The sequence below is a fragment of the Panicum virgatum genome, chromosome 3K (genome assembly GCF_016808335.1).
Source record: "Panicum virgatum strain AP13 chromosome 3K, P.virgatum_v5, whole genome shotgun sequence".
In the NCBI taxonomy this organism is placed as follows: Eukaryota; Viridiplantae; Streptophyta; class Magnoliopsida; order Poales; family Poaceae; genus Panicum; species Panicum virgatum.
In genome coordinates, this window is record NC_053138.1 from 22,343,737 (window position 1) to 22,366,438 (window position 22,702).

The following is a 22,702-nucleotide window of genomic DNA, read 5'->3' on the forward strand; positions in this document are numbered from 1 at the left end:
AACCATCTATTTAACCCTCTCAGCCACTGCCCTACCGGTCAGATCGGTACCCCATACCGGTAAGACCGGTCCTATTTAACTTAACCACGACACCGGTCAGATCGGTCCTACCCAGACCAAAACCAGGATTTTTGGCACGGCGAAAATCGCCCACTAATTCCAATATCCTTCTAGGAACTAGTTCCAGGGTGCCATTGGAGATGTTTGACCAGAGGGAATCACCTAAGATCATCTAGAAAAGGAAATACCTTGGATGACCTTTTCCCCCGCGAAGAACTTGAATGCTCAACTACCCAGGGAGGGAATCACGAAGAGGAAGCTCCCCCACGCCGGTTTGATCCTTCCTTGGCCTTAGGAATCAAAGGAAAGGGAGGATTTGGGGGAGTTTAGGGCTTAGGACGGGATGAGCTCGGGGAGAGTGAGGGAGAGAGTTGGTGATGATAAATGAGTTGTTGGGAGAGAGAAGAGTGGTTTAAATGATGTGGACCCAAAACTCACAAAATATGTTCAACCGGTCAGACCGGTCGTCCCGACCGGTCTGGCTTAGATTGACAGAACAACTTAATTTGGTGAATTGTCGCGGAAGTTAGAGCTAATGGCCAAAATTAATTCTTAATTACAAATGATTAATACCTGAAGTGTTACACCCCAGAGCACGAGCAATCTGTCTACGCCTCTCCGGCCGGTAACTCTCCCCACATCACTGCCCTTCGCGCTCGGCCTCACCTCACAGGGCTTGCCATCGTTGTCACCGGCCAGATCAGAGAGAAGGCGTATTTCTTGGCAAAAGAAAGTGCGGCGAGCATTGTTTGTGTCGTGGGATCGCTGGTCGCTGCACGATACGCGGCGGATTTCCCCAATCGGCCGTCTGAAAAGTGGCCGGTTGACTCCCTGTGCCTTCAGATTACGAAATCATTTTTGTTCGGCTGAAAACCCACTAAACAGCATTTGCTAGCGCTGCGTCTGAATCTTGATGTGTCTGATCAATCTTGCTCGGGCTTACTACACTTTTTTCACCATACTGCTGGAGCTGCTCCGGCACCTCTCGGCTCTCGGTGAGTCGGTCTTCACGCAGGCGGTCGTCGACCTCGGCCCAGCAGCGGTCCGACTCGAGAACAGCCGGCGCCAGGTCTGCAGATTCAGTTTCACATGATTCAGAGACCGGCGGTGGGCAGATCGACGGAGCACAACCAGACGAGAGATGTTACCCGCCAAGGGACGCTGCCTGAATGCCTCTGCCTGATTACGTTGATCGAGTTCATCGGACGAGGAGACCTGATGAAAGCCATGGCTTTCCTTGCCATCCCCGTCTCATCTCTACCACTGCCACGGCTGAGGAGACTAGATGAGAGGAGCCTGGATACACCTCGTAGTCCGTAGTCACTGATGATTGATGATGACGCAGGCACGCAGCAGACGGAAGGCGTCGACGACGTTGACGCGCCACGCCTTGCATGCAGAGACGCCGTGGCTGCCGGGACGCGGCGAGGCGTCCCGCCGTCCAGGACGTCGAGGAGGGACGTGCGCATGCAGTGCAGCAGAGCCACCGCGTCCATCCATGGATGATCCCGACGGGTCTTGGCAACCGCGGGCCCTTCCAGCAGGACAAGATCCGTCTCGGATTCGGCACGGCAACATAGTCAGCGCCGGCTCAGGAATCGGCGTTGGCGTGGCGTTGGCGTTGGCGTTGGCGTTGGCGTGGCGTGTTGCTTGGTGATTCCTGGCGGCCCAAATGTTTTTTTTTTGAACTGGCGGCCCAAATGTTTGGTGGTTGCATTTACACGGATTGCTCACACTCTTAATTTTTTATCTATAAAAAAATACTTCTGCCAATCAATTGGAAGCCCTGGAGATACGTTAGCATTTCGTCCCTTGGCAGTTTTTAGGCACCGGACGACATTGCCAGTTCTTCACGCGTTCAAGTTAGTGGTGGGCGTCTTGATGTTGGCCGCTTAAAACAGGAGGAATCCAGGCCTCTTCGTTTTCTTATTAAAAAATCAATATTTAAAATGAGTTGATGTTAAAAATTTAATTACTTTGGCAGCATTGAAGAAAATTACTTATCTGAGTTGCGACTCATGCTGTGGTTTGAGCAAGATAGTATACTTGAAGAACACCCAACTTTTTTAGAAAATCTCTTCTTGTTCAGAAAAAAAGCTAAAACTACCTGCAAATTCACACACATTTCCCAGGAAATACATCTACCCCGTGTGCAACATCTCTCGGTCCGCATTCCAACAAGGCAGAAGCCATTGACCAAAGTCCCAATTGGGAAGAGCTAGCTATTCTATTCTGGACGTGAATTTATATTCTGGACTTGGCCAGCAGAAGAATCGCTACAATTTCATATTGCATATGGCTTTGAATTCTTGGGTTAATTGGATCTGTGCCATTATAACTTTACCATTTTTGAAGCGCGCCATTACTTCTCGAGAAACTATGCCAGTGCTACTACAATTCACCTGCCGTTGGAAATACACCATTATGTACGTCTAACACCATGTTGGGCCCAGTTGCAGGCGTACCCATACGCCCCTGCTCCCTCCGTATTTTCGTATGGACTAAAATGCCCCTGCTAATATCATCTATCTCCACTCGCTGACATGTGGCCCCCACATGTTATCCCCTTCCTTCTTCTCTTCTCGTTTGCCCCAGCCACGGCGGTCCCCCCACGGGCTCCTCCTGTTCGCACGCCGGTCCGCCGCCGCGCTCCTTCTGCTCGCTAGCTGCCGGTCCCCCTGCTCGCCGCCGCCGCGGCCACCCGGCTCACGGTCGTGCGCGCTCCTCCTGGAGCCGCGCTCCTCTTGCTCGCCTGTCGCCAGGCCCCCCTGCTCGCCGCGCCGCTGCGCCCACCCTTCTCGCCGCCGTGTGCGCTCCTCCTGCTCGCCCGGTACCATGCTCCCCTGCTCGCTGCCGCTGTACCCGCCCAGCTCGCCACCGCGTGCTCCTCCTGCTCACCGGTTCCGAGCTCCGGCTGCGAGCTCCGCCTGTTCTCGCCGCCACCTCTATGCAAGAAGCAGTGGCCGCCGTCGTCCTGAAGAATCCCGAAGCCGTCGCCGTCCTTCATGGTAGCGCACACCGCGGCGAGCTCGGCCGCAGCCTCCAGCACCTCGGCCTCCAGCAGCGGCAGTCCCCTAACCCGCTCGCCCAACCGTCGCCACTGCAACCCCTCGGTTGGAGCCGTGGCTCACCCGGCCATAGCAGGCCTCGCCGCCGCACGCTGATGAGCGTAGGACAGACCGAGGGGCAGAGGGGCAAGCCGCGGGCAGAGGGGAGCAGATGGCAGGCGGCGGCAGCTGAGCCCAAGCAGTACCGCAGAGGAGGAGGCTCAGAGCGTCGAGATCTAATCCGGCCGGCGGCAGCTGATTAGTGGCAGCGGACGACAGGGGAGACTCCAATCGGCTCCAATCATAGTGGAGGCTGGGGAGTGGCGACATGGGTGAGTGGCTGCGCTCACAGAGCTGGCTTGCCGTGGAGTTTCAGCGCGCCGTCGAGGGGGCGCGACAGCAGGCGAGCAGGTGGAGCGCAGTAGCGGACCGACGTGTGATGGACTGATGGTGCGAGCAGGAGCCCATGGGGGACCGCCGGATGTGGCTGGGGCAAACAAGGAGAGGAGAAGAAACGGGATGACATGTGGGGGGCACATGTCAGTGAGTGGAGAGAGATGTGAGTAGCAGGGGCATTTTTGTCCATACGAAAATATGGAGGGGGCGGGGCGTATGGGTACGCCTGCAACTGGGACCAACATGGTGTTAGACGTACACAATGGCGTATTTTCAATGGCAGGCGAATTGTAATGGCACTAGCATAGTTTCTCGAGAAGTAATGACACGCTTCAAAAACAATAAAATTATAATGGCATAGATCCAATTAACCCATGATTCTTTGGAGGGAAAGGAACTTATCAACTGAAGCCGCCTCTTCTTCCCCGCCATCGACTACAACGTTTCCGTTCACTTTCGCGTGCGCTTCCACTCGACCACGTGACGTCGGACTCCCAACTCCTCTGCAGTCGACTGCAGAGTGACATCGTCACTGCACGTGGGCCCAGCCGCTCGTCGGGCCCACGCGTCGGTCACTGCAGTCGACTGCAGAGGATCTCAATCCGCGTCCGCGTTCCACCTGCATTTCACACTTCCCCCGGAGTTCTGGTCGCAATTTTCCGCTAATGAAAAGCACCGGCAGCATTCTTGTCTTCCGATCCATCAGGATAGGGTCCTCCTCCTCTTGGGAGCGGATTGGGCACCTCCCCGCTTAGACTCGTTCTTGGCGGCTATTCTGAAATTTTTTAGTCTGTCCGACTGGCTTCTTCGTCAATCCGCTTCTCCCTTTCGGACCGCCGACCCAGACTACGCGGCTTGTTCTTGTTGAATCCATCTCAAGGCTGGAGGAAGGATAGGATCTTCGGCGCCGATTCTTGGAGGACCAACTCGTCCTTTCGAGGAAAACCAGCGAGTTTTTTGTGCTTCTTTAGGGTTGTGTTCTTGCGAAGTTGCTCTCAGGCATGGGGACTTTCCGGAGGAGAGTCCTGGAGGCGTGTTTCTTGTTCTGGTTCTTGATGGGGTTTCAGCTGTGCGCATCTCTCAATCATGAAGGTACTGAGTGGTTTGGATCTCTTGCTTGGGTGGGTCTTTTGTCTTGCCCAACCTTTGTTTTATAAGGGCAACAGCAATGTCAAAGGATCATGCAGTCCTTAAGCGTGGGTCCCACAACAGCTGTCCATAGTGAAATGTCCACCGTCACAATGATAAAGGACCGGGTGGGAATTAATGCGGGCCCCATAGAGAAAAAAATAATTCTCGTTGTCAACCTCCTGTGCCGTGAAAGACTTCTGATCAACCAACCGTTGTACTTTTATATTCATTTGTAGCAGTGAACTTCAAAAAGTAATCTATTTTACTCCTTGTGGCCGGTTCATATGCATAAGGACCACTTTATCAAGGAATGCTATAATGACTACTTGGACAATGTATATAGCCGGTTCTCAAGGGAACATTTAATGCATAATGACTACTTTTTGAGCACATTGTGGCTGCCCTAACTCTCATTTGGGGGTTCTTTGCTGAATGAATTGCAGGTGCTGCTCTGTTGAAGTTTAAGGAGGCGGTCGATTCGGACCCGTACGGTGCTCTCAAGAATTGGGATGAAGGGAGTATGGGCCCTTGCTCTTGGTTCGGTGTGGAGTGCTCCGATGATGGACGAGTCATGACCTTGTAAGTTGTCCTCTTTTGCACAGCAAAAGACAAGTATACAGAAAAAAATATTTGTGCATGATATTATTGAACTATCTAATTTAACCTGTGATGTTAGGAATCATAGCTTAGTAGATTGGAGGTGTCAGTCCATTACATAAATTAGAACTAGTCCAAGTGATGGGACAAGGGTAAACTTCACCTCACCTGTTTAGGTTGAATGCAAGATCTTTAACATCTTCTTTTTTCCTGTATTTATGTCCATTAGAACTTAGAAGTATTAAATTAGGTTATCTTTGCATAGAGGGAATAATGAAAATTGTCAATAGTGCCGATCTGTTTTTGGATGGGCAATTTATTGGTCATTCTGATAAGGAGGATCCTTCACAAATTCAGACGTCGAGCTTTCTATGGTGAAGTTTTGATGACCATTTTCTGGCTTGCAGGGAGTATAGTATCGTATCTGCATCATTTTATTTTTACTGATTAGGTATTATTTTGGGTGCCACATGCTTGGTCATTCTCCTCTAATATTATGTGCGATTCAGCTATGCATTCGTGTTCTCTAGCAATGTTTGTTTTATGTTTCAGTTTCGAGAATTGACGCGGAAGCATGTGATTTGAGAATTGATGGGGGGTAGATTTTGTTCATTAGGGATTACTCTGTGGCTGTTTCTAATCAATCATGTCCATTTTGATGTGGTCCCCTAAATTTGAGTATGCAATTATGCAGGAACTTAGCAAATCTTGGTCTAAAGGGTGTTTTACCTCCAGAGATGGGAAAGCTTATCCATATGAAATCACTGTGAGCACATTCTGTACTTCCTTCAGACGTACTTTGCTTTGTTGATACACATTTTACACATTGAATCAAACTTTTAATCAGCATGATTTCTTAATTCTGAATTTTGATGGGCTCAGGAGCATAGACCTTTTCAGCTGTCAATTCAGAATGTCATCTAGTATTTGGTTTTTCTTTCCGGGTATCTAGTTAGATACTGCACGGATGTTTCTTCTTTGATGTGTTTACTGTAATGAACTTAAAAGAGCTTAAAACTTAAACAAATGAATACTTTAAAATGGATTACAAAAAAGAAAGAAAAGGTGTCATCGTACAAATATTCAGCTATGAAACCTTTCTTGGATGGACTTTTTTTTTAACAAAAAGCCTTGGTTATTTTAGCCTCTGATTTAGAAGTTTCAAACTTGAAAGAACTTCTTCCTGTCATTAGAAATCCATCTGTGAAGTGTATGCCTGTTGAACCAAAAACATCTTATCTCTACAGATTTGGATCTGCAGTGTTGAATTTTCCTGTATGGAAGGTTTGCTCCAACTGCTTGGTATACTGATTTTGTTTTGTTTTCCCATACAGCATTCTGCGCAACAACTCATTCTATGGAATTATACCTATAGAAATAGGAGATCTACAGGATATCAAGATGCTGGATCTGGGATATAATAATTTCAGAGGACCAATTCCATCAGAGTTGCAAAACATTGTATCCCTAGAATTTCTGTGAGTGAGAACTTCATGCAACAAGTGTTTCTCTCGGATTAACTTCACTACCTGACTTTGATTTCATTATTTGAGGTGCAGATTTCTTAAAGGCAACAGATTTTCTGGGGGTTTACCAGTTCGATTACATAAGCTTGCTAGGATATCTGAAAGTCAAGACATAAATTGGTTAAATAGGGTACCTACCGCAAGGTTTGCTACAATCAGAATCCAAAGGCTGTTAGTGAGCAAACAAAAAGATTCTGAAACTATTCATATTCCAGAGCATCGAGGAAGATTTTCTCCACTGCTAGATTATCCACCGGCACCATCTCCTGAACCCATTTCACCCTCTCCTGCATCACCTCCCATAGAGCATACCCCAAGGCAAGAGAACAAGAACAACCATTCTTCAATAATACATGCATCGGTTGGAGCAGCAGTTGGTTTTTTGGTGGTAGCCTTGTCAGCTGTATGCTTCTAGTTCTTTTACTACTGCCGCAGGAAGACTAACACTGTTGTACCCTTGTTTGCGCTCACTACAAGCAGGCAATTACAGACCACTGCCATGGAAGGTTGGTTGATGTGCTAATGTTTTGACATGCATTTTTGTTCAATGCTCACTTTGCTGTTCTGCTTTGCATTTCTGTAGCTTGCATATGCTCAGGGTGAACACTGCATTGCTTACTTCATTACACAAACAGAACCTAGTGCCGTTGCTCAAAAAAAAAAAAAAACAGAACCTAGTGTCAAGTTCTAACCCCTGTTTATGCAGGGATAACTTTATTCAGACGGTCTGAACTTGAAGCAGCATGTGAAGGTTTTAGCAACATAATTGGCACACTTCCTGGATTTACACTATATAAAGGAACTCTCCCATGTGGAGCGGAAATAGCTGTGGTGTCTACTACAGTGGCTTGTGCAGGAGGTTGTCCACTATAGCTGAAACACATTACATGGATAAGGTATTTAGTTGGTTGTTTCTGTCCCATTCCTTTTCCAAACTGTTAAGATTTGGGTTTTAAGCATGGTTATGCTTTACAATTATAGGTTGAAGCCTTATCAAAGGTAAACCATAAGAATCTTATGAACCTCGTGGGTTACTGTGAAGATGAAAAACCATTTACCCGGATGATGGTGTTCGAGTATGTTTCAAATGGATCACTGTTTGAGCGCTTGCATGGTGAGTTTAATTGTGGCTTGTGAGCTACCTTTATGTTTTACAAGGGGTATGTTGTGGGGTGCTGGGAGGCTGCAAAACAATTGTTATCTGTGATTAATAGTCTTCACACCAGGGCTCATGATATTAGCAGTTGCTGATGATATTCATATTATTATTTTTGCTGACCACCATCAAAACATTGTTATTTTCAGTCAAAGAAGCCGAGCACTTGGATTGGCAGTCACGCCTACGGATAGCTATGGGAGTAGTATACTGTCTGGGCTACAGGCACCAGCAGAATGCTCCTGTAGCCCTAAGGAATCTAAACAGTTCATGCATATACTTGACTGAAGATGATGCCACCAAGGTTTCAGACATCAGCTTTGGCATTGACAAGAAAGAAGATGAAGATGAAAATGATGCTCCTGATGAGTACAGCACAGTGTATAAGTTCGCTCTGCTACTGCTTGAGACAATCTCTAGAAGGCGTCCATATTCTGACGACGACGGCCTCCTAGCTCTATGGGCACGCAGATATCTTAATGGTGCTAGCCCCGTGATGGGTATGGTCGACCCAACACTAAATTCAGTCCCGGAGGAGCATGTTAGAGCATTCTCAGAGCTGATTCGTTTATGCATAAGTGAGGACCGAAGTCAAAGGCCGACAATGGCAGAGCTTACCAAGAGGATGCAAGGAATCACCGGGATCACACAAAATGAGGTGATTCCGAGGAAAAGTGCTCTGTGGTGGGCTGAACTTGAAATCATTACAGCATAGAGAGAGTCAATTGTGCTGTCTTGCAGCAACTCTGCAATTCTGACTGTTTGCTAGGAGAAATGTAGAAGATTGTACAGTTTAGTGCTTTTAGGCAGGGCATTCAGTTGTACAGATATGCCTGGTTACACCATTCTTTTTTGATTTTATTACCAAGCATTCTTTCATTCTTTGCTCTGTGAAAATCAAATAAAATTCAGAGCGCCTGTAAAGTACAAGGATATATGACATTTCTGGTATCAATCAAATATGAGTAAAGTGAACCCATGTGTATGTTCTCAGCATTCCAACTGGAAAAGATTTGTTTCGACAGTTTTGAAATCGATTTATGTGGAAAAGTGTTCCTCGCTGCTCGATTATTGAAGGCACGGGACATGTAGAAACATGAACGCAAGCATCCCTATATATGTGCAATTTGGCTCTCAGCTTTTGTTACTCCCCGCATTGCTTCTACGCGCGCTGGTGAGCCACGACTCGGACGGTGGCGACAGCGGCGGCATCTTGACCGACGTCGAGCGCAGCATAGAGGCGGCTGGCTTGCTGCCCGGCCTCCGGCCCCTGCGGATCCTTGGGCTGTCGCCGTCGTCCGTCCCAGAGCGAGTGAGCCTGCTCAGAGCCTTCCTTGCGTCGGCGCAGTACCTCTTGCTCGTGCTAAGAAGCGCCATGCCCCATCCGGGATTCGACCACTCATTGCCACTGCCGCTCTTCTCGTCGTGCCAGTGCGCCAGGCCGCCATCCCGTAGTTTGCGCTCCCTCTCTAGGACATCGCCGAGCGTGATGCTCCGGCGAGGAGGAGAGGACACGGTGACGGAGGCGACGGAGGCGCGCGGCGTCCGAGGACGCGCCGGGCTCTTCTGGAAACCGAGGAGCACCGGCTTGGCGCTCCAGGGGACGAAGAAAATGAGCCCGCACGCTCTCGGGGTCATCTGGTGGTCTCCTTCCGCCGCGTCCTCGTCGACGCGCGGCGGGAGCGGCGCCCGTGTCGCCGCCGCGTCCATGCCCTGGCGTGGCGGGGAGTGTTTAGAATGCTCGCGGGCGAGAGCGCGGCACCGTAAGTGCGCGACGTGCCTGGCGCTTGCCGCGGCCTCGGCGGCGGCGTCCTTGGCGTGCTTGGACTTGGAGCGGCGCGGGGGCGATCGCCTCGGGTGCTTGTCCGCGGACGTGGTGGCGATGGCGTTGGCGGCCGGGAGGAAGCGGTCCATGATGAAGCTCGGCGACCGGCGCGACCCGAACACGCCGCCGTCGATGGCGCTCAGCCGCGCCGAGAGCGCGGCGAGGCGGTCGGAGGACGAGATCCTGTCCAGCGCGTCGGAGAACGTGTCGTCGTCACGGTCGCTGCTCGAGCCAGTGCTGTTGCTGTGGTGGTAGGCCCCCGCGCGCGCGCGGCACGGGCCGCCGCTCCGCCCCGGCGGCGGTTTCGGCGGCAGTGGCGGCGGCACCTCCCGATCCTTGCCTCCGCCCGCGCCCTTGGGCACGCCCGGCGAGCTCTCCCACTTGAACGGCACGTGCCCGCGCCGCGGGGACGCGTCGCCGCGGCCGTGGCGCGCGGCGGACGGCACGTCGGCGGCGGAACGCCCGCAGCATGAGCGGCGCGGCGTCGGGAGCGGCGACTCTAGAAGATGCGCGACGACGTGCCCGCTGCTGCCTTTCCGCCGCCTCTGGTGGTCGGAGCCACCCGTCACAGCGACGTCCATGGCGCCGGCTGCTCCCCGTCAGCAGCAGCAACTGTTACGGCAGCAATGCATGCGCGCCACCAAGGAGAGAGGCGTATAAAAGGCAGGCTCCGCGTGGTCTGGTGGTTGGAGATCGACGCGCGCGCGGGCGCGGGCACTGCTGGAGCGAACCGCGCAAAGGCTAGAGACGATCAGACGACGGTGGTTGGGCGTTGGTTGGTTGGGCCTCCATGGATTGAGCATTTGAGCTCCCTACTTCCCGTGAAGATGTTTATAGGCCTCAATGGAGGTTGCCGAAAGGGTGCTGGCGCGCGTAGCTGATTTGCTAGCGTGCACCTCCTGACCTCCACCACCTCCTGGCTCCGTAGCTTGTTGAGCAGGTTACCGAAAGGGAGCTGGCGCGCGTAGCTGATTAGCTAGTGTAGTACTAGTGCTATTGTAAACCTCCTGACCTCCATCTCCTCTCCTCCTGGCTCCGTGGCTTGTTGAGCAGGTCCCATTCAAAAATCTCAAAAATAGTTTACAAATATTTGGTCTAGAAACCAAAAAAATCATGTTCATGTATTCTTGAAAAAAATTGTGATCAAAATATAAGGCCCTATTTGGCACGACACTGGCTTCTCCTAGAATAGCTCCGACTGCGGCTTCTCGGGTGAAGATGAAGCCGTTTTGAAAAACAACGAGGTGAAAGTGAAGCCAGTAGAAGTCAAGTTTTGTGACTCGGTCCTGCTAGTGGAAACCGAAATGGGTTTTATGGATGACTTCACAGCTGAAGCCGGTCAAAAATACCCGTTTGGCATAGCTTAAGTGAAGCTTTTCATGAAACTATTTAAGAAGCTGTGCTAAAGGGGCCTAAGATATTGACTGGAGAGAGTATAATTTCGATTGCTCTAACTTCTGAGCTGAGCTACAATTGTAAAAGAGAATTTGCCCTTGCTGAAGATCGATGGTGTGTTTTGTTCACTGCTGAGTATGAGTGCTCCTTGTTTTATGTAACATCGACTTAAATAATTGTTAAACTCTGCTTCTTCTTCTTAAATGATTTGGCAGGTTCTAAAAAAAAAGATCGATGGTGTGGATGCAGAACCACAGTTACTCCAGGTGTTTAGACGAACAGATCCAGGCACCCAGCAAAGGACATCGGCGGTACAGGTACAGGTACGCTGTTTGTCCTACTACAGTGCCGGGGAACTGTTTTCCGTGGCCACCATTCTACTGAGAGAGTGATTCAGAGTTTCCCGGTATTTCTACGGTGCTGACTTGATGGGATTGACTAGAGCTTGTAATACAACATGTACTACGTGCAAATTCTCGGAACAACGTACTGACTACTACTAACATGATCTGACTGGTAATTCAGAGTGTTTTTTCCTTCTTCTATTTGTAATGGAATTTGGGCACAGAAATCAGAAATGTGGCAAGGGAAACGAGAAACAAATGTTCTCCTTTTTCTGTTTTATAAGTGGGCCGCAATCTTTCTAGAAATGGCGCGTTCAGTGCCAATGCAGCCCGCTAAAGCCCAAGGCCCATCCTTTAACGGCAGCTCACTCGGCTCATCCGCCACGGGGGCGCACGTCTTGCTAAACACGAAGAAGCGCCGCTCTCCCCCAGCTTCCCCCAAACCCCAACCATGGCAGCCGCCGTCGACCCCGCCGCCGACCAAAACCCTAAGCCTAGGGACGCCGATCCCCACGTGCCCGCCGCCGAAGTGGAGCCCGAGTTCGCGGAGGAGTACGAAGAGGATGGGGAGGAGGAGTACGACGATGAGGAGGAGGGGGAGGAGCTGGACGGGCCCGCGGCCGCGGCGGCGGAGCGGGAGCGGGTGCAGTCCGTGTTCAAGCGGCTCTCGTCCGACCCCGTGGCCATTCGCGTCCACGACGTGGTCGTCAAGGGCAACACCAAGACGCGGGACGAGCTCATCGAGGCGGAGGTCGGCGACCTGCTCCGCGCCGTCCCCACCGTGCAGGAGCTGCTCCGCGCCTCCAGCGTCGCCACCTCGCGGCTGCACAGGCTCGACGTCTTCGATGCCGTCAAGATCACGCTCGACGCGGGGCCGCCCGAGCTGCCCGGCACCACCAACGTCGTCATCGAGGTCGTCGAGGCCGCCAATCCCCTCACCGGTAACGCCGGCGTCTACTCGAAGCCCGAGGTAAGCTCTCTCTCTTCTTGGCTCGATTGTATAGAAATCGGCATTGGATTGTCAAATTAACTGTGGCTTGAGGTATGAGGTAATGGTTACCGAGACAGTGAGGTCCGATGGGGATCCACCTACATTCCTAGTCGTCCATTCTAAGGAAAGTTTTCGGTATCCTGTCTTTATGTAACTATATGAACTTGAAGAACACGGTTCTCAGGATAGCACATCCTTAGCACAGTAATGAATAAGTTCAGACTTCCAAGCATTGCTTATGATCAGTTATTTGGTTTTCTCATGAGAGGGCTGAAGTCTTAAGCCTCCAAAAGGCAACCCTGTTTGAGTATATAAATAAGTCACTGAGTACATAAATTTCGTAACAGGTGCGGCCAATACTTTGACCAATCTCTTGATAATGGAGGTTGGAGGCCCATTACTTCATGCTTCGCCCATAAATACACTGGCATGCTTAGGGTTTGCAGGATACTTTTTTTTAATGTATTGTTGACACCAGATTTTTACATACTCCAGGTCCCGTTAACTTTTTTTCCTCTTTCCTTGTGCTCACTCATTCACTGTATATGCCTTATGTGAATATCAGACACTGAACAGGGAATAATGGAAACTTTGGAGGGGTTTCTTTTCTTCAGTACCAAGTTCATTTTTTAATTTACTTTCATCCGGTTTTTGGACTCAGCTCTATAAATAATGTACTGCACAAAAGTAGTCACCATGTGTGGTCACCAAATTGTTCTACAGCAAGCAGCAGTTGTATGTTAATAGTTGAGCTTAGGTTATTATAAGAAATGGTTGTTAGTTGATAGAATTACGTAAAGCATGTTTATCTGTTTGTTGGGAGCATAAGCTTTCAGACTGATGCTTGTTAGAGTTGGAGGTTAAAGCCATCCCAATCCCAACATGTTAGCCCATAAGGCAGTACAAAAAACACTGGCACAGAGGATATTGTCTGATCGAGATGGAAATTTTTCTGTCGAGTCAAACTGTGAATTCACTTGTCACTTTGTCAGAGTACAGCATAGAATTGGTGGTGTTGGATATCAGTTTATTTGAATATATAACTGTGTTTTATTTGTTTCCCCTTTGTCACATCCTTAATATGCTCTATACACCTTTTTGGTTTTATTGAAAACACTAGGATGGGATCCTACTGCTTGTATTGATTGTATGTTAAAAAATATGTGCTAAGAAATGAGAAGTAAAATGAAACGCGTTTACAGAAAATTGTCTAGGAGCTGCTAATGAGACTGCTGGCATTGCTCTTTGGGTAAACAAGGAAAATTATATCATGAAAAATCTGTTCCTGGTCTTCCATATTGGCATGTACTAGATTGAAAATCATATTGTTCCTTGTCAACCATATGCTTCTTGCTCCCAAGATAATAATCTCCAATTAGTCAGCTGTATTTAAGTTTATATCATGTCATGCTTCAATGTGTATTGAAATTTTTCTATAAACATTTTCGCATAAGCCATAGGAAAGATATAATTGCTGAGTGGCTTTAATGAAAATAGACTATTGGGATGGATTTCTTTTGTCAGGAATAAGCCATTTATCCTCGTATTTTGGAATATTGTTAACTATTTTCTTTTGAGAGGTTACTTAATCTTTTCCAGGTTGTTAACTATTATCCTGTGCCTAACACAAAAAACTTAGTATAATGGAAGTATTTTTACTATTTTTTCTCTCCAATATTTTTCAGTAACTGTACTGGTGGAAATGCCTACTGAGCTTGTATTGTCAACATCGTAAGAGCAGGAGATGCGGACTAAATAAAATAAGAAAAACATAGAAAATGCATTACCGCATTTGATAACTGTGTAGTGCATCCCAATAAATCCTGTGACCTAATTAAAGATGTTTACACAATTGATGCATGACCCAATACTCGCTACTGTTGTAGGCAAGATCTTGGTCGTTGGAAGGGTCACTTAAGTTGAAGAATTTGTTCGGCTATGGTGACATCTGGGATGCATCAGGTTCCTATGGTTGGGACCAAACTACAGAGGTTGGAGTTGGAGTCTACCTACCAAGGTTTAAATCAGTACCAACACCATTGATGGCCCGGGCATCTTTGTCATCACAAGATTGGCTGAAGTTTTCATCATACAAGGAGCGTCTACTTGGCCTTTCATTTGGTTTGATTTCAACCATGAACCATGACTTGTCTTACAACCTTACATGGTGTGCCTTAACTGATCCGTCGCATGCTTCATCAAAGGCGATAAGGAGGCAGTTAGGGCATAACCTTCTTTCTGCACTGAAGTACACATACAAGATCGATCAGAGGGATTCACTTCTCAGGCCAACAAAAGGATACGCATTTCAGTCAACTTCTCAAGTTGGTGGTCTATGGGATAACAAGGGGTTGAAATTTTTTCGGCAGGTTATACCTTGTCCTTGTTTTTCTTAACTTTATGTTTTTGCTAGGCTCTCACAGTCTATGTCTGCAGTAATTGCATCGAGTGTATACTATCATCTAATCGTCTCATTTGTCACCATCACTGTCTTACAAACATTTTATTGTTTGCTTTGATTCAGGAGTTTGATGTCCGTGGCGCTGTGCCTTTGGGATTTTATAATGCTGCTCTAAATGTTGGCGTAGGAGCGGGTGTCATTTTACCACTTGGACAGGGGTTCATGAATTCGTCTTCACCTGTGCCTGATAGGTTTTTCCTTGGAGGTCATTCTTCTCCAGTTTGCAGCTTGAGTGGGCTGTCATCCCTGCTGGGTTTTAGAACAAGAGGAGTTGGCCCCACAGAAGCACGGAGACTTGTACCCAGTGAATCAGACAGTGACTCTGCTGTCGCTCCAGGAAGGGATTACTTGGGAGGTGATCTGGCTGTGTCTGCCTTTGCTGACCTTTCTTTTGATCTGCCTCTCAAGTTATTCAGAGACGCTGGAATCCACGGTCATGCGTTTCTCACTGCTGGGAACCTTGCGAAGTTGTCGGAGGGTGAGTACAAGAATTTCTCAGTTTCTGAATTTCAGCGCACATTCAGGAGCTCTGCTGGTGTTGGCATTATTTTGCCTACTAAACTATTCCGGGTGGAGGTATGTTTCCTTTTCCTTTTTTCCTTTTCCCTTTTCAAGTTTTGGTTTCCATATTAGTATGGATATATCTGCTTGACTGCTTTGATACTAACATCATATTTTCCATCTTTATCCAGGTGAACTATTGTTACATTCTAAAGCAAGCTGAGCATGACAGTGGAAAGACCGGAATCCAGTTCAGCTTCTCGTCACCCATGTAGAAACCTGCCGTGAAATGTTTTGCAGCCGAAATAGCTTCTCTTTCCCCTGTAGACTTGTGTTTGTCCATTGTTCTTGTCTTACTGAAGCGATTGCAAAACGATTGTAGTCGCATATCATCGGCTTTTCTTTTGACGCTCGTAGTTTGGCGTGAGGAGCTTGAGCCTAGATTTGCTCATTCTTTTTTGTATCTGTGAAGTTACTTCCCTATTCTGACACGAAGGATTTGCCCTTCACAACTCAGATACTGCAGTGGTGGATAAAATAAAATTTTGGGCCAAGAATGTTTACACCAGTTCAATTTTGTGATCCTCTCGCATTGTAATGGTAAACAGCGCTTGGAGACCTTGTGTGCTTGTGGTGATTCGTCAGGCAACAGTGGTCAGATAAACAGATCGTTGACATGCACCAGAAACTTTACGGTTGCGGTCCATTCATACAAATATCTTGTATACTGGAGTGCGGAGCGATGAACAGAAGTTACATGCGCGACCTCTTTGATGCAATAGGGGCATTGCTCATGAGTCATGACGACAATTATCCGGTGGCCGCTGGGGGCTTCAGCACCCTGGTGCCAGCGTCCTCGTCGAGGCTGCCACCGAGCCGCGCATTTGGGCGCCGTCGTGCCGAGTAGAAGAAGAAGACAAGCAGAGGAACCCGAGTGTCGAGGTCTCGAGGATCTGGCGCGTATTGTTGCACGTTTCAGAAAAGGATAAATAATCCCGATTTATTTAGCACCATTTTTCACAAAGCCTGGCTGGTTCGAGCTCATGCGGCAGATTCGGCACACCACAGCTTCGCGTCACTCGTGACGTCACATATCCCCACAAGTACAACTAGCCATGTCCCAGGCACATTCAACGGATCAATCAAAGTACCCTGCCACTCCACTAGTGCCACCAGCGAGCGAACAACGGGAAAACCACCCACGAAAACGACACGTCACAGCGGCCGGAGCAATTGCGTGCCGCCGCTGTGCCCAGTGCCACCAATCGGCGCAGCAAGCCCGCAGGCTCCACCGGCCAGTTCGGTGGCGCTGCCAGCCACAGCCAGCGTTGCCGCCGCCGGCCGGTGGCCGCGGCGACCGTGATCCACAGCGGGCGCGTGCAGCAGGACTGAGGACCCGGCGTGGAGGCAAAGGCACGGCAGCGGCGCAGGAGCCGGTGACAGGTCGAGGACGATCTGCCTGGGCAAACACTGGACATGTGGGGGGTGGCCGGGTGGTGGGAACCATGTGACGCGAGCCCGTGTCATGTCAGCTGTGGAACCGAGTGTGATGGTATGATTAAAACAGCATTTGTGAGATGGAGCAGGATGACGGATGATCATGTGGCCTGAACGCTCAGTTCACGCCGGTCATCACAACACAACCAATAATCATATGGCCTATGGCTCGGACTGCTAGTCTGTAGTCTCCCATAGAACAAAAAAATGGAGTAGGCAGACTCTGGTTGGCCAACAAAAGCTCATGCACAGATTCATGATAAAGTAGCGATTGGTTTATATGATAGACACTCTGATTGACAAACCCAAATGAAAAATTGGAATGGCATTGGATCGGTTAAAATAGAACAGGACTGTAGAAAAATGAAAGAGTACTCAAAATGAAAATATATCAAGAGGTTTACAAGGAGAAGGTAAGGGAGCACATAACGGGCATTGTACCACCGAAGACATTCAAAGGGTGTTGAGAGTTATCAGGATTTATTTCACATCTAAGATAGATTCAAAGTTGAATCCGAACTCCCCTATCAAATCAAACGATAAAATAGCATATTGCAATTGGCCAACAAAAGCTCACACAAAATTCATGATAAATGCGCTCTCTGACAAACCCAGACGAAAAAAAATGAATGGCATCGCCGCATCGGGCAAAATAGAATATGGCAATAGAAAAATGAATTTGTATCAAAAGGTTTACAGGGAAAAGGAGCACTCAAAGGACATTGAACCACCAAAGACATTCAAAGGGTGTTTAGCTGGGGGTTGCCCTAGGAATTCTAGGGATTTATTTAAAATCTAAGATAAACCCAACAAATTTGAATCAGAACTCACCAATCAAACGAGCCTCCATGCTACACTTATTTTTTTTCTTGCATATATTTCTCAGACTATTCAGTACTACCTCCATTCACTTTTGATAGCTATATTTCAAAAACTCAAATGTTCAAAAAATGATAGCTATATTTGTAATTGGCGTGGGCTGTGGCAACAAATAGCACTAGTAACAAGGAGTTCCTAGTTAAAACATTGGAGGACAAACAAAAAAGCCTATGTTGCATTTATTAGATTGATAAGCACACTTGGTTCCATTGGTCATTGTGCGATATGAAAATATATCAATCAAAACTGAATGGAGGGAGTAAAACAGAATGTGCAATTTCAGGCCATCAGCCATGAAGTGCATAACAATAACAACTCACATATTATACCCAGCAGCATAACGAGTCTTAAGTTTCAACTAAAATAGTGGGTAATGTGCACCAACGACCCTCGGAAATAGATAAACACAGCACTGACAGCAATGGAAGACTAAACAGCAGCAGCATGATCTGAAACACCCCTAAGCCACTACAGTGTGCATAGTCAAAATTTAAAGACGACAGAGTGAGCAATAAGTAAAATAGTAAATCAACAAACCAGACGTTGATCATAGCTCCATGGAGCAAGAAACATAATTTAGCTTCCATATCCCAACATAAGATAAACACGAAAGAAGATCTTTATACAACCAGCGTACCTCATTTGGCTGGTAAAGGTAGGCATGGAGCGGCTGCAATACCTGGCAAAAGTCTCTATGATTCATTGGACCAATATTAGCTCAAGTTGAACGCTCAAATAAGCTTTAGGGGATCCATTATTCTGAACTAGTGATTGATTTCATTGAGTACAGATTTGCACATATAATTTACTATCAAGGAAAGTACAGATCTGCACATACAATTTACTATCAAGGAAAATTCATCTGATCACAACCGTCAGGTTTCCTCAGTATGCATGCCTTGAATGATCGCACAAATCGTTGGAAGGAACTAAGGCAACCAGCTCCACTCTACCTAGTAAACTAGTAGAAGAGGAAGAACTTCATACCGAGTAGATATTACCTACCAAAGAGGTAAAAAAGGCTAAACTGAGAACAGCACATCAAGCATATGAGAAGAATGCTGCCACCTGGAGGCTTCAATTCAGCTGTCTTCAGCTTTAGTTTAGGCGTCTTCTCTTGTTCTGATGTAGGTCCCCACCATCTACATCCAAAGAACCTAAGGCATCACTTCCTCTCCTCCTCCTCAGGGATCTTGAAGACCCTGCATTACTAGGTTCCCCAGCGCTTTCAGTAAAAGCCGCATCTTCCTGAATCACAGCCATGGTGCTTGAATTAGAAGCTTGATCTGCAGCCAGTCCCGTGACAATATGAGTTCCATCAGCAGGTTCAGGATTTGGTGGGTTTGATGAGGTTGATGCCCCATAATGGCTTGGCCTTGCAATTCGCCTAAGTTCACTGAAAGCAGTCACAAACCTTTCCGAGTCATCAAGGTCAGAAAAGTCTAAGTCTCGCAATAAATCCATCCCTTCTGGAGGAAATGGACTTAAAGTGCGCCTTGGCAGATCGGATGTATTGTTTCCATGCAGCCCAACACTACCTGGAGCAGATGAAATAATGGATGTAAGGTTTTCCGCTTCTCTTTGCAACCTCCTTGCTCTCAACCTAGTAGTCATTCGGCTAAAACGGCTTGCATTCTGAGGAATTTCATGGGCAGCTGCTTCAGGAGGCCCTTCAAATCTACTCACGCTATTCATTAAATGCTGATCAAGAATGCGCCTCCACGTAGACAAAAAACCATGTGCCTCACCAAGCCTTCTAGATATGGGTCGCAAATGGTGGAATTGCTGCCGGAAGCTCTCTAGCCGATTCCCATGCGGCCTCGGTGGAATCTTGGGGCCAGATGCATTTCCATCCTCCGAAACCTTCTTCTCCACATCCGAGCCTGAATTCCCTCTCCCATAGATAGGAGTAATGTTCCCTTCAGTCACCTCACCTTTGCAGACAGGGCACTCCTTATGACTGTAGTGGACATGCAACCACTGATATAAACATGGCCAGCAGAAAAGATGGCCGCAGGAGGTAACCACTGGCTCAGCAGCCATTTCAAAGCAGATATTACACTCGAACATTGCGGCACTCTTACCATGCTCGGCTCCCTCGTCCTCTGAGACTCCCACAACAGCGCCATCGGCAACCACCTTGTTCTCCTCCACAGTATCATGCACGGGCTCTTCCGGTTCAGGTTGTTGTGGTGCAGCATCATTCTCCAGGCTAGGGGCCTCTGAGCTGAGAGGTGGAAGGTCTGACCGGAATCTTCTTGGCCGGATGTAGCGAGACCCAGTCAAGCACATCAAGCGGCGGAAGCGCTCGGCACGATCCGGGCGGAAGGAAGAGGATGCCGTCGACGACGACGGTCGGTCTGCTAACCGCTCGACCAGACCCAGGTGCGCGTCGGAGAAACCAAACTCAAGTTCATCGGCAAGCACAGGTAACGCCCCTGGAACCGGAAGGGGCGGTGGAGGCATGTAGGGCGGGATAGCCTCGGGCGCGAACGGGTCGTAGGGCTCGTGCGCCGGGGTCGGCGGGCGCACCAGGTCGGCGCGGGACGGCGAGTAGGGCGGGTGGAACGGCTCGCCCTCCGGCGGCGGCGCGTCCGCGGATGCGGCCGAGGAGGAGGGCGACGACGAAGACAGCATCGGGGTGCCGAGCGCGAGGTCGGAGCCGAGATCGGGGCGGCGGGCGCGCGGCGCGCGGGGGAGGCCGAGGTAGAGGTTCAGATCCATCCGTCTGCTGCTCCGCGCCGCGTCATCGGCGGCCATCCGGCGGGCGAGGAGCCCACCTCGGCCACGCGCTCCCGCGCCTCTTGCCCCCCGCCGGCGAGGTCAGAATTCCCAAAGCTCGCGCCTTTCCTATCTCCACGCCACCGTCGCACGCCCAGGGACGGGGCACGCGCGAGCAGGCCCACGGCGCGCCGTGGGAACTGGGCGCATAGGGGGCACCGGTCACCGCGGCAGTCGCGGCCGGTGAATATGGCTACGGATGCGGTGGAGTTGGTGGCTGCGGTGGGGGCGGCGGCGAGGAGGGGTGGGGAATTGGGAATGGTGCGGGGGGAGGGGCAGAGACCAGAGGGAGGAAGGGGAAGGGAAATGGGAAGCACGTGGTCCGTGCGCGAGGTTCTGTTGTTGCGGGAAAGGAGGCTGGTCCGACGACGAGTCACTGGCCGCCTGTCATGCGGCCCGCTTACGGAAAGGTAACAGATAGAGAGGTCATCGTTATACGCTCAATAGACTCTATAGGCTTCGTGGATCTGGCCCATCTAGTTTGGTGTTCTACCCCTAAAATGGCCCACATATAGAACTAAATGGCCCACTGGCTCATAGTAAAAGATCAGCTGAGTACTAGAATTAGAAACATACAACGCCGCAAGACCTAGGAAACTAGGGTCTGCCGACTCCGACCGCAATTCATCGCCGCTAGAGGATCTTGACACCTTGGTGACAGTTAGGGTTGCGCTTCCGAGAATGGGTGGAACCATGGCGGCGGAATCGTCGAAATTACTGGGGAAGAAGGAAGTCTCGCTAAGGGACAGAAAGAAGCAGGAGAAGCAAGTTGACGATGACAAGAAAAAGAAACTGGCGGACTTCGCGGAGGAGAACCGCAGGGTGCAATGAGTTGCATTACGTGGAACTGTCGTGGCTTGGGCAATGCGGCGACAGTGAAGGAGCTTCGCGAAATTGCGAAGAAGTTTGCCCCTACCGTGCTATGTGTCGTTGAAACCCAAGTACATAAGGCACGGGTGGAAGGTTTGAAAGGTACTTTAGGCTATGATAATGTTTTCGCTGTTAGCAGCTCAGGTCGCAGTGGAGGGCTTGGCTTGTACTGGAACAAGAATACTAAGGTAGAAATTTTACCGTTTTCTTAGTATCACATTGATTCAATTATTTCTGAGAACGGGGGTGAGCCGTGGAGATTTACATGTGTTTATGGCGAAGCTCAAATTGCTGAACGGCACAAAACATGGGATATGTTGAAGTTTATTAAAGCTTCATCGCCACTACCATGGGTCTGCATGGGTGACTTCAATGAAGTGTTGCATAGATCCGAACATGATGGAGTTCAAGAGAGCAGTCACGCTCAGATTGCTGGTTTTAGAGAGATGGTGGATGTCTATGGTCTCTATGACCTAGGCTTTGAAGGACGCAACTTGACTTTTGAGAAGAAAGTTGCGGGAGGTTCCTACTGTCGGGTTCGGCTTGATCGTGCCCTGGCAACAGCTGACTGGTGTACGAGATTTTTGATGGCGAGAGTAACCCATCTTACTGCTGCAGCGTCCAACCATGATCCTATCATGCTAAGATGGCAGCAGGTTTCAGGTCGTAAGGGGAGAAAGAAGAAGAAAATATTCAAGTACGAGATGATGTGGGAAGCCCATGATCAATTCTTTCCCATGCTTGCGAGGACTTGGCTCGATGCGGGGGAAGCCCGTACTGTGACGGAGCTGCAGGAAAAACTGGCATCGGTATATGGCAGTCTCAGTGAGTGGAGCGTCAATTCTTTTGGCAATGTTAAACGGGAATTGAAGACCTGTACGAGGAACTAGAGCAGCTACGTGCGGACCCCATGCGTGTTGGCCCATCGCATGCAGAAATCAAGGTACAGGAGAGGATAGTTGAATTAAATCATCGGGAGGAAATTTTGTGGAAACAACGTTCCCGAATTATGTGGCTGGCTGAGGGTGACAAGAACACACAGTTTACCATCTCCGTGCAAGCCAGAGGAGGAGGAGAAATCAAATTACGAAACTCAGGAGGCCCGACGGCGAGATCACAGAAAATGAAGTGGAGATGGGCGCTCTAGCGTCGGCTTTCTATAAGGATCTCTATACGTTTGAAGGGACAGATGACATGGAAAGTGTGCTATCAACAGTGCCGGCCAAGGTCACAGCAGCCATGAAC

At 49.1% G+C, this 22,702-nt stretch overlaps 2 protein-coding genes and 1 pseudogene across 2 annotated transcripts; 2 read left to right on the forward strand and 1 right to left on the reverse strand.

Moving 5' to 3' along the window:
• The first annotated feature begins 4,106 nt into the window (after positions 1-4,106).
• Positions 4,107-8,888, forward strand: LOC120698391 (annotated as a pseudogene).
• Positions 8,889-11,854: 2,966 nt separating this feature from the next.
• LOC120698392 (sorting and assembly machinery component 50 homolog A-like) lies at positions 11,855-16,004 on the forward strand. The gene is made up of 4 exons (XM_039981968.1): positions 11,855-12,447; positions 14,355-14,837; positions 14,993-15,505; positions 15,622-16,004. The coding sequence occupies exons 1-4, from the start codon at positions 11,929-11,931 to the stop codon at positions 15,703-15,705; spliced, it is 1,599 nt and encodes a 532-aa protein (XP_039837902.1). The 5' UTR covers positions 11,855-11,928; the 3' UTR covers positions 15,706-16,004.
• A 2,525-nt stretch (positions 16,005-18,529) lies between these two features.
• LOC120698394 lies at positions 18,530-20,873 on the reverse strand. The gene has a single exon (XM_039981971.1). It carries the CDS (start codon positions 20,564-20,566, stop codon positions 18,905-18,907), a length of 1,662 nt encoding a protein of 553 aa, XP_039837905.1. The 5' UTR covers positions 20,567-20,873; the 3' UTR covers positions 18,530-18,904.
• Positions 20,874-22,702: the final 1,829 nt, after the last annotated feature.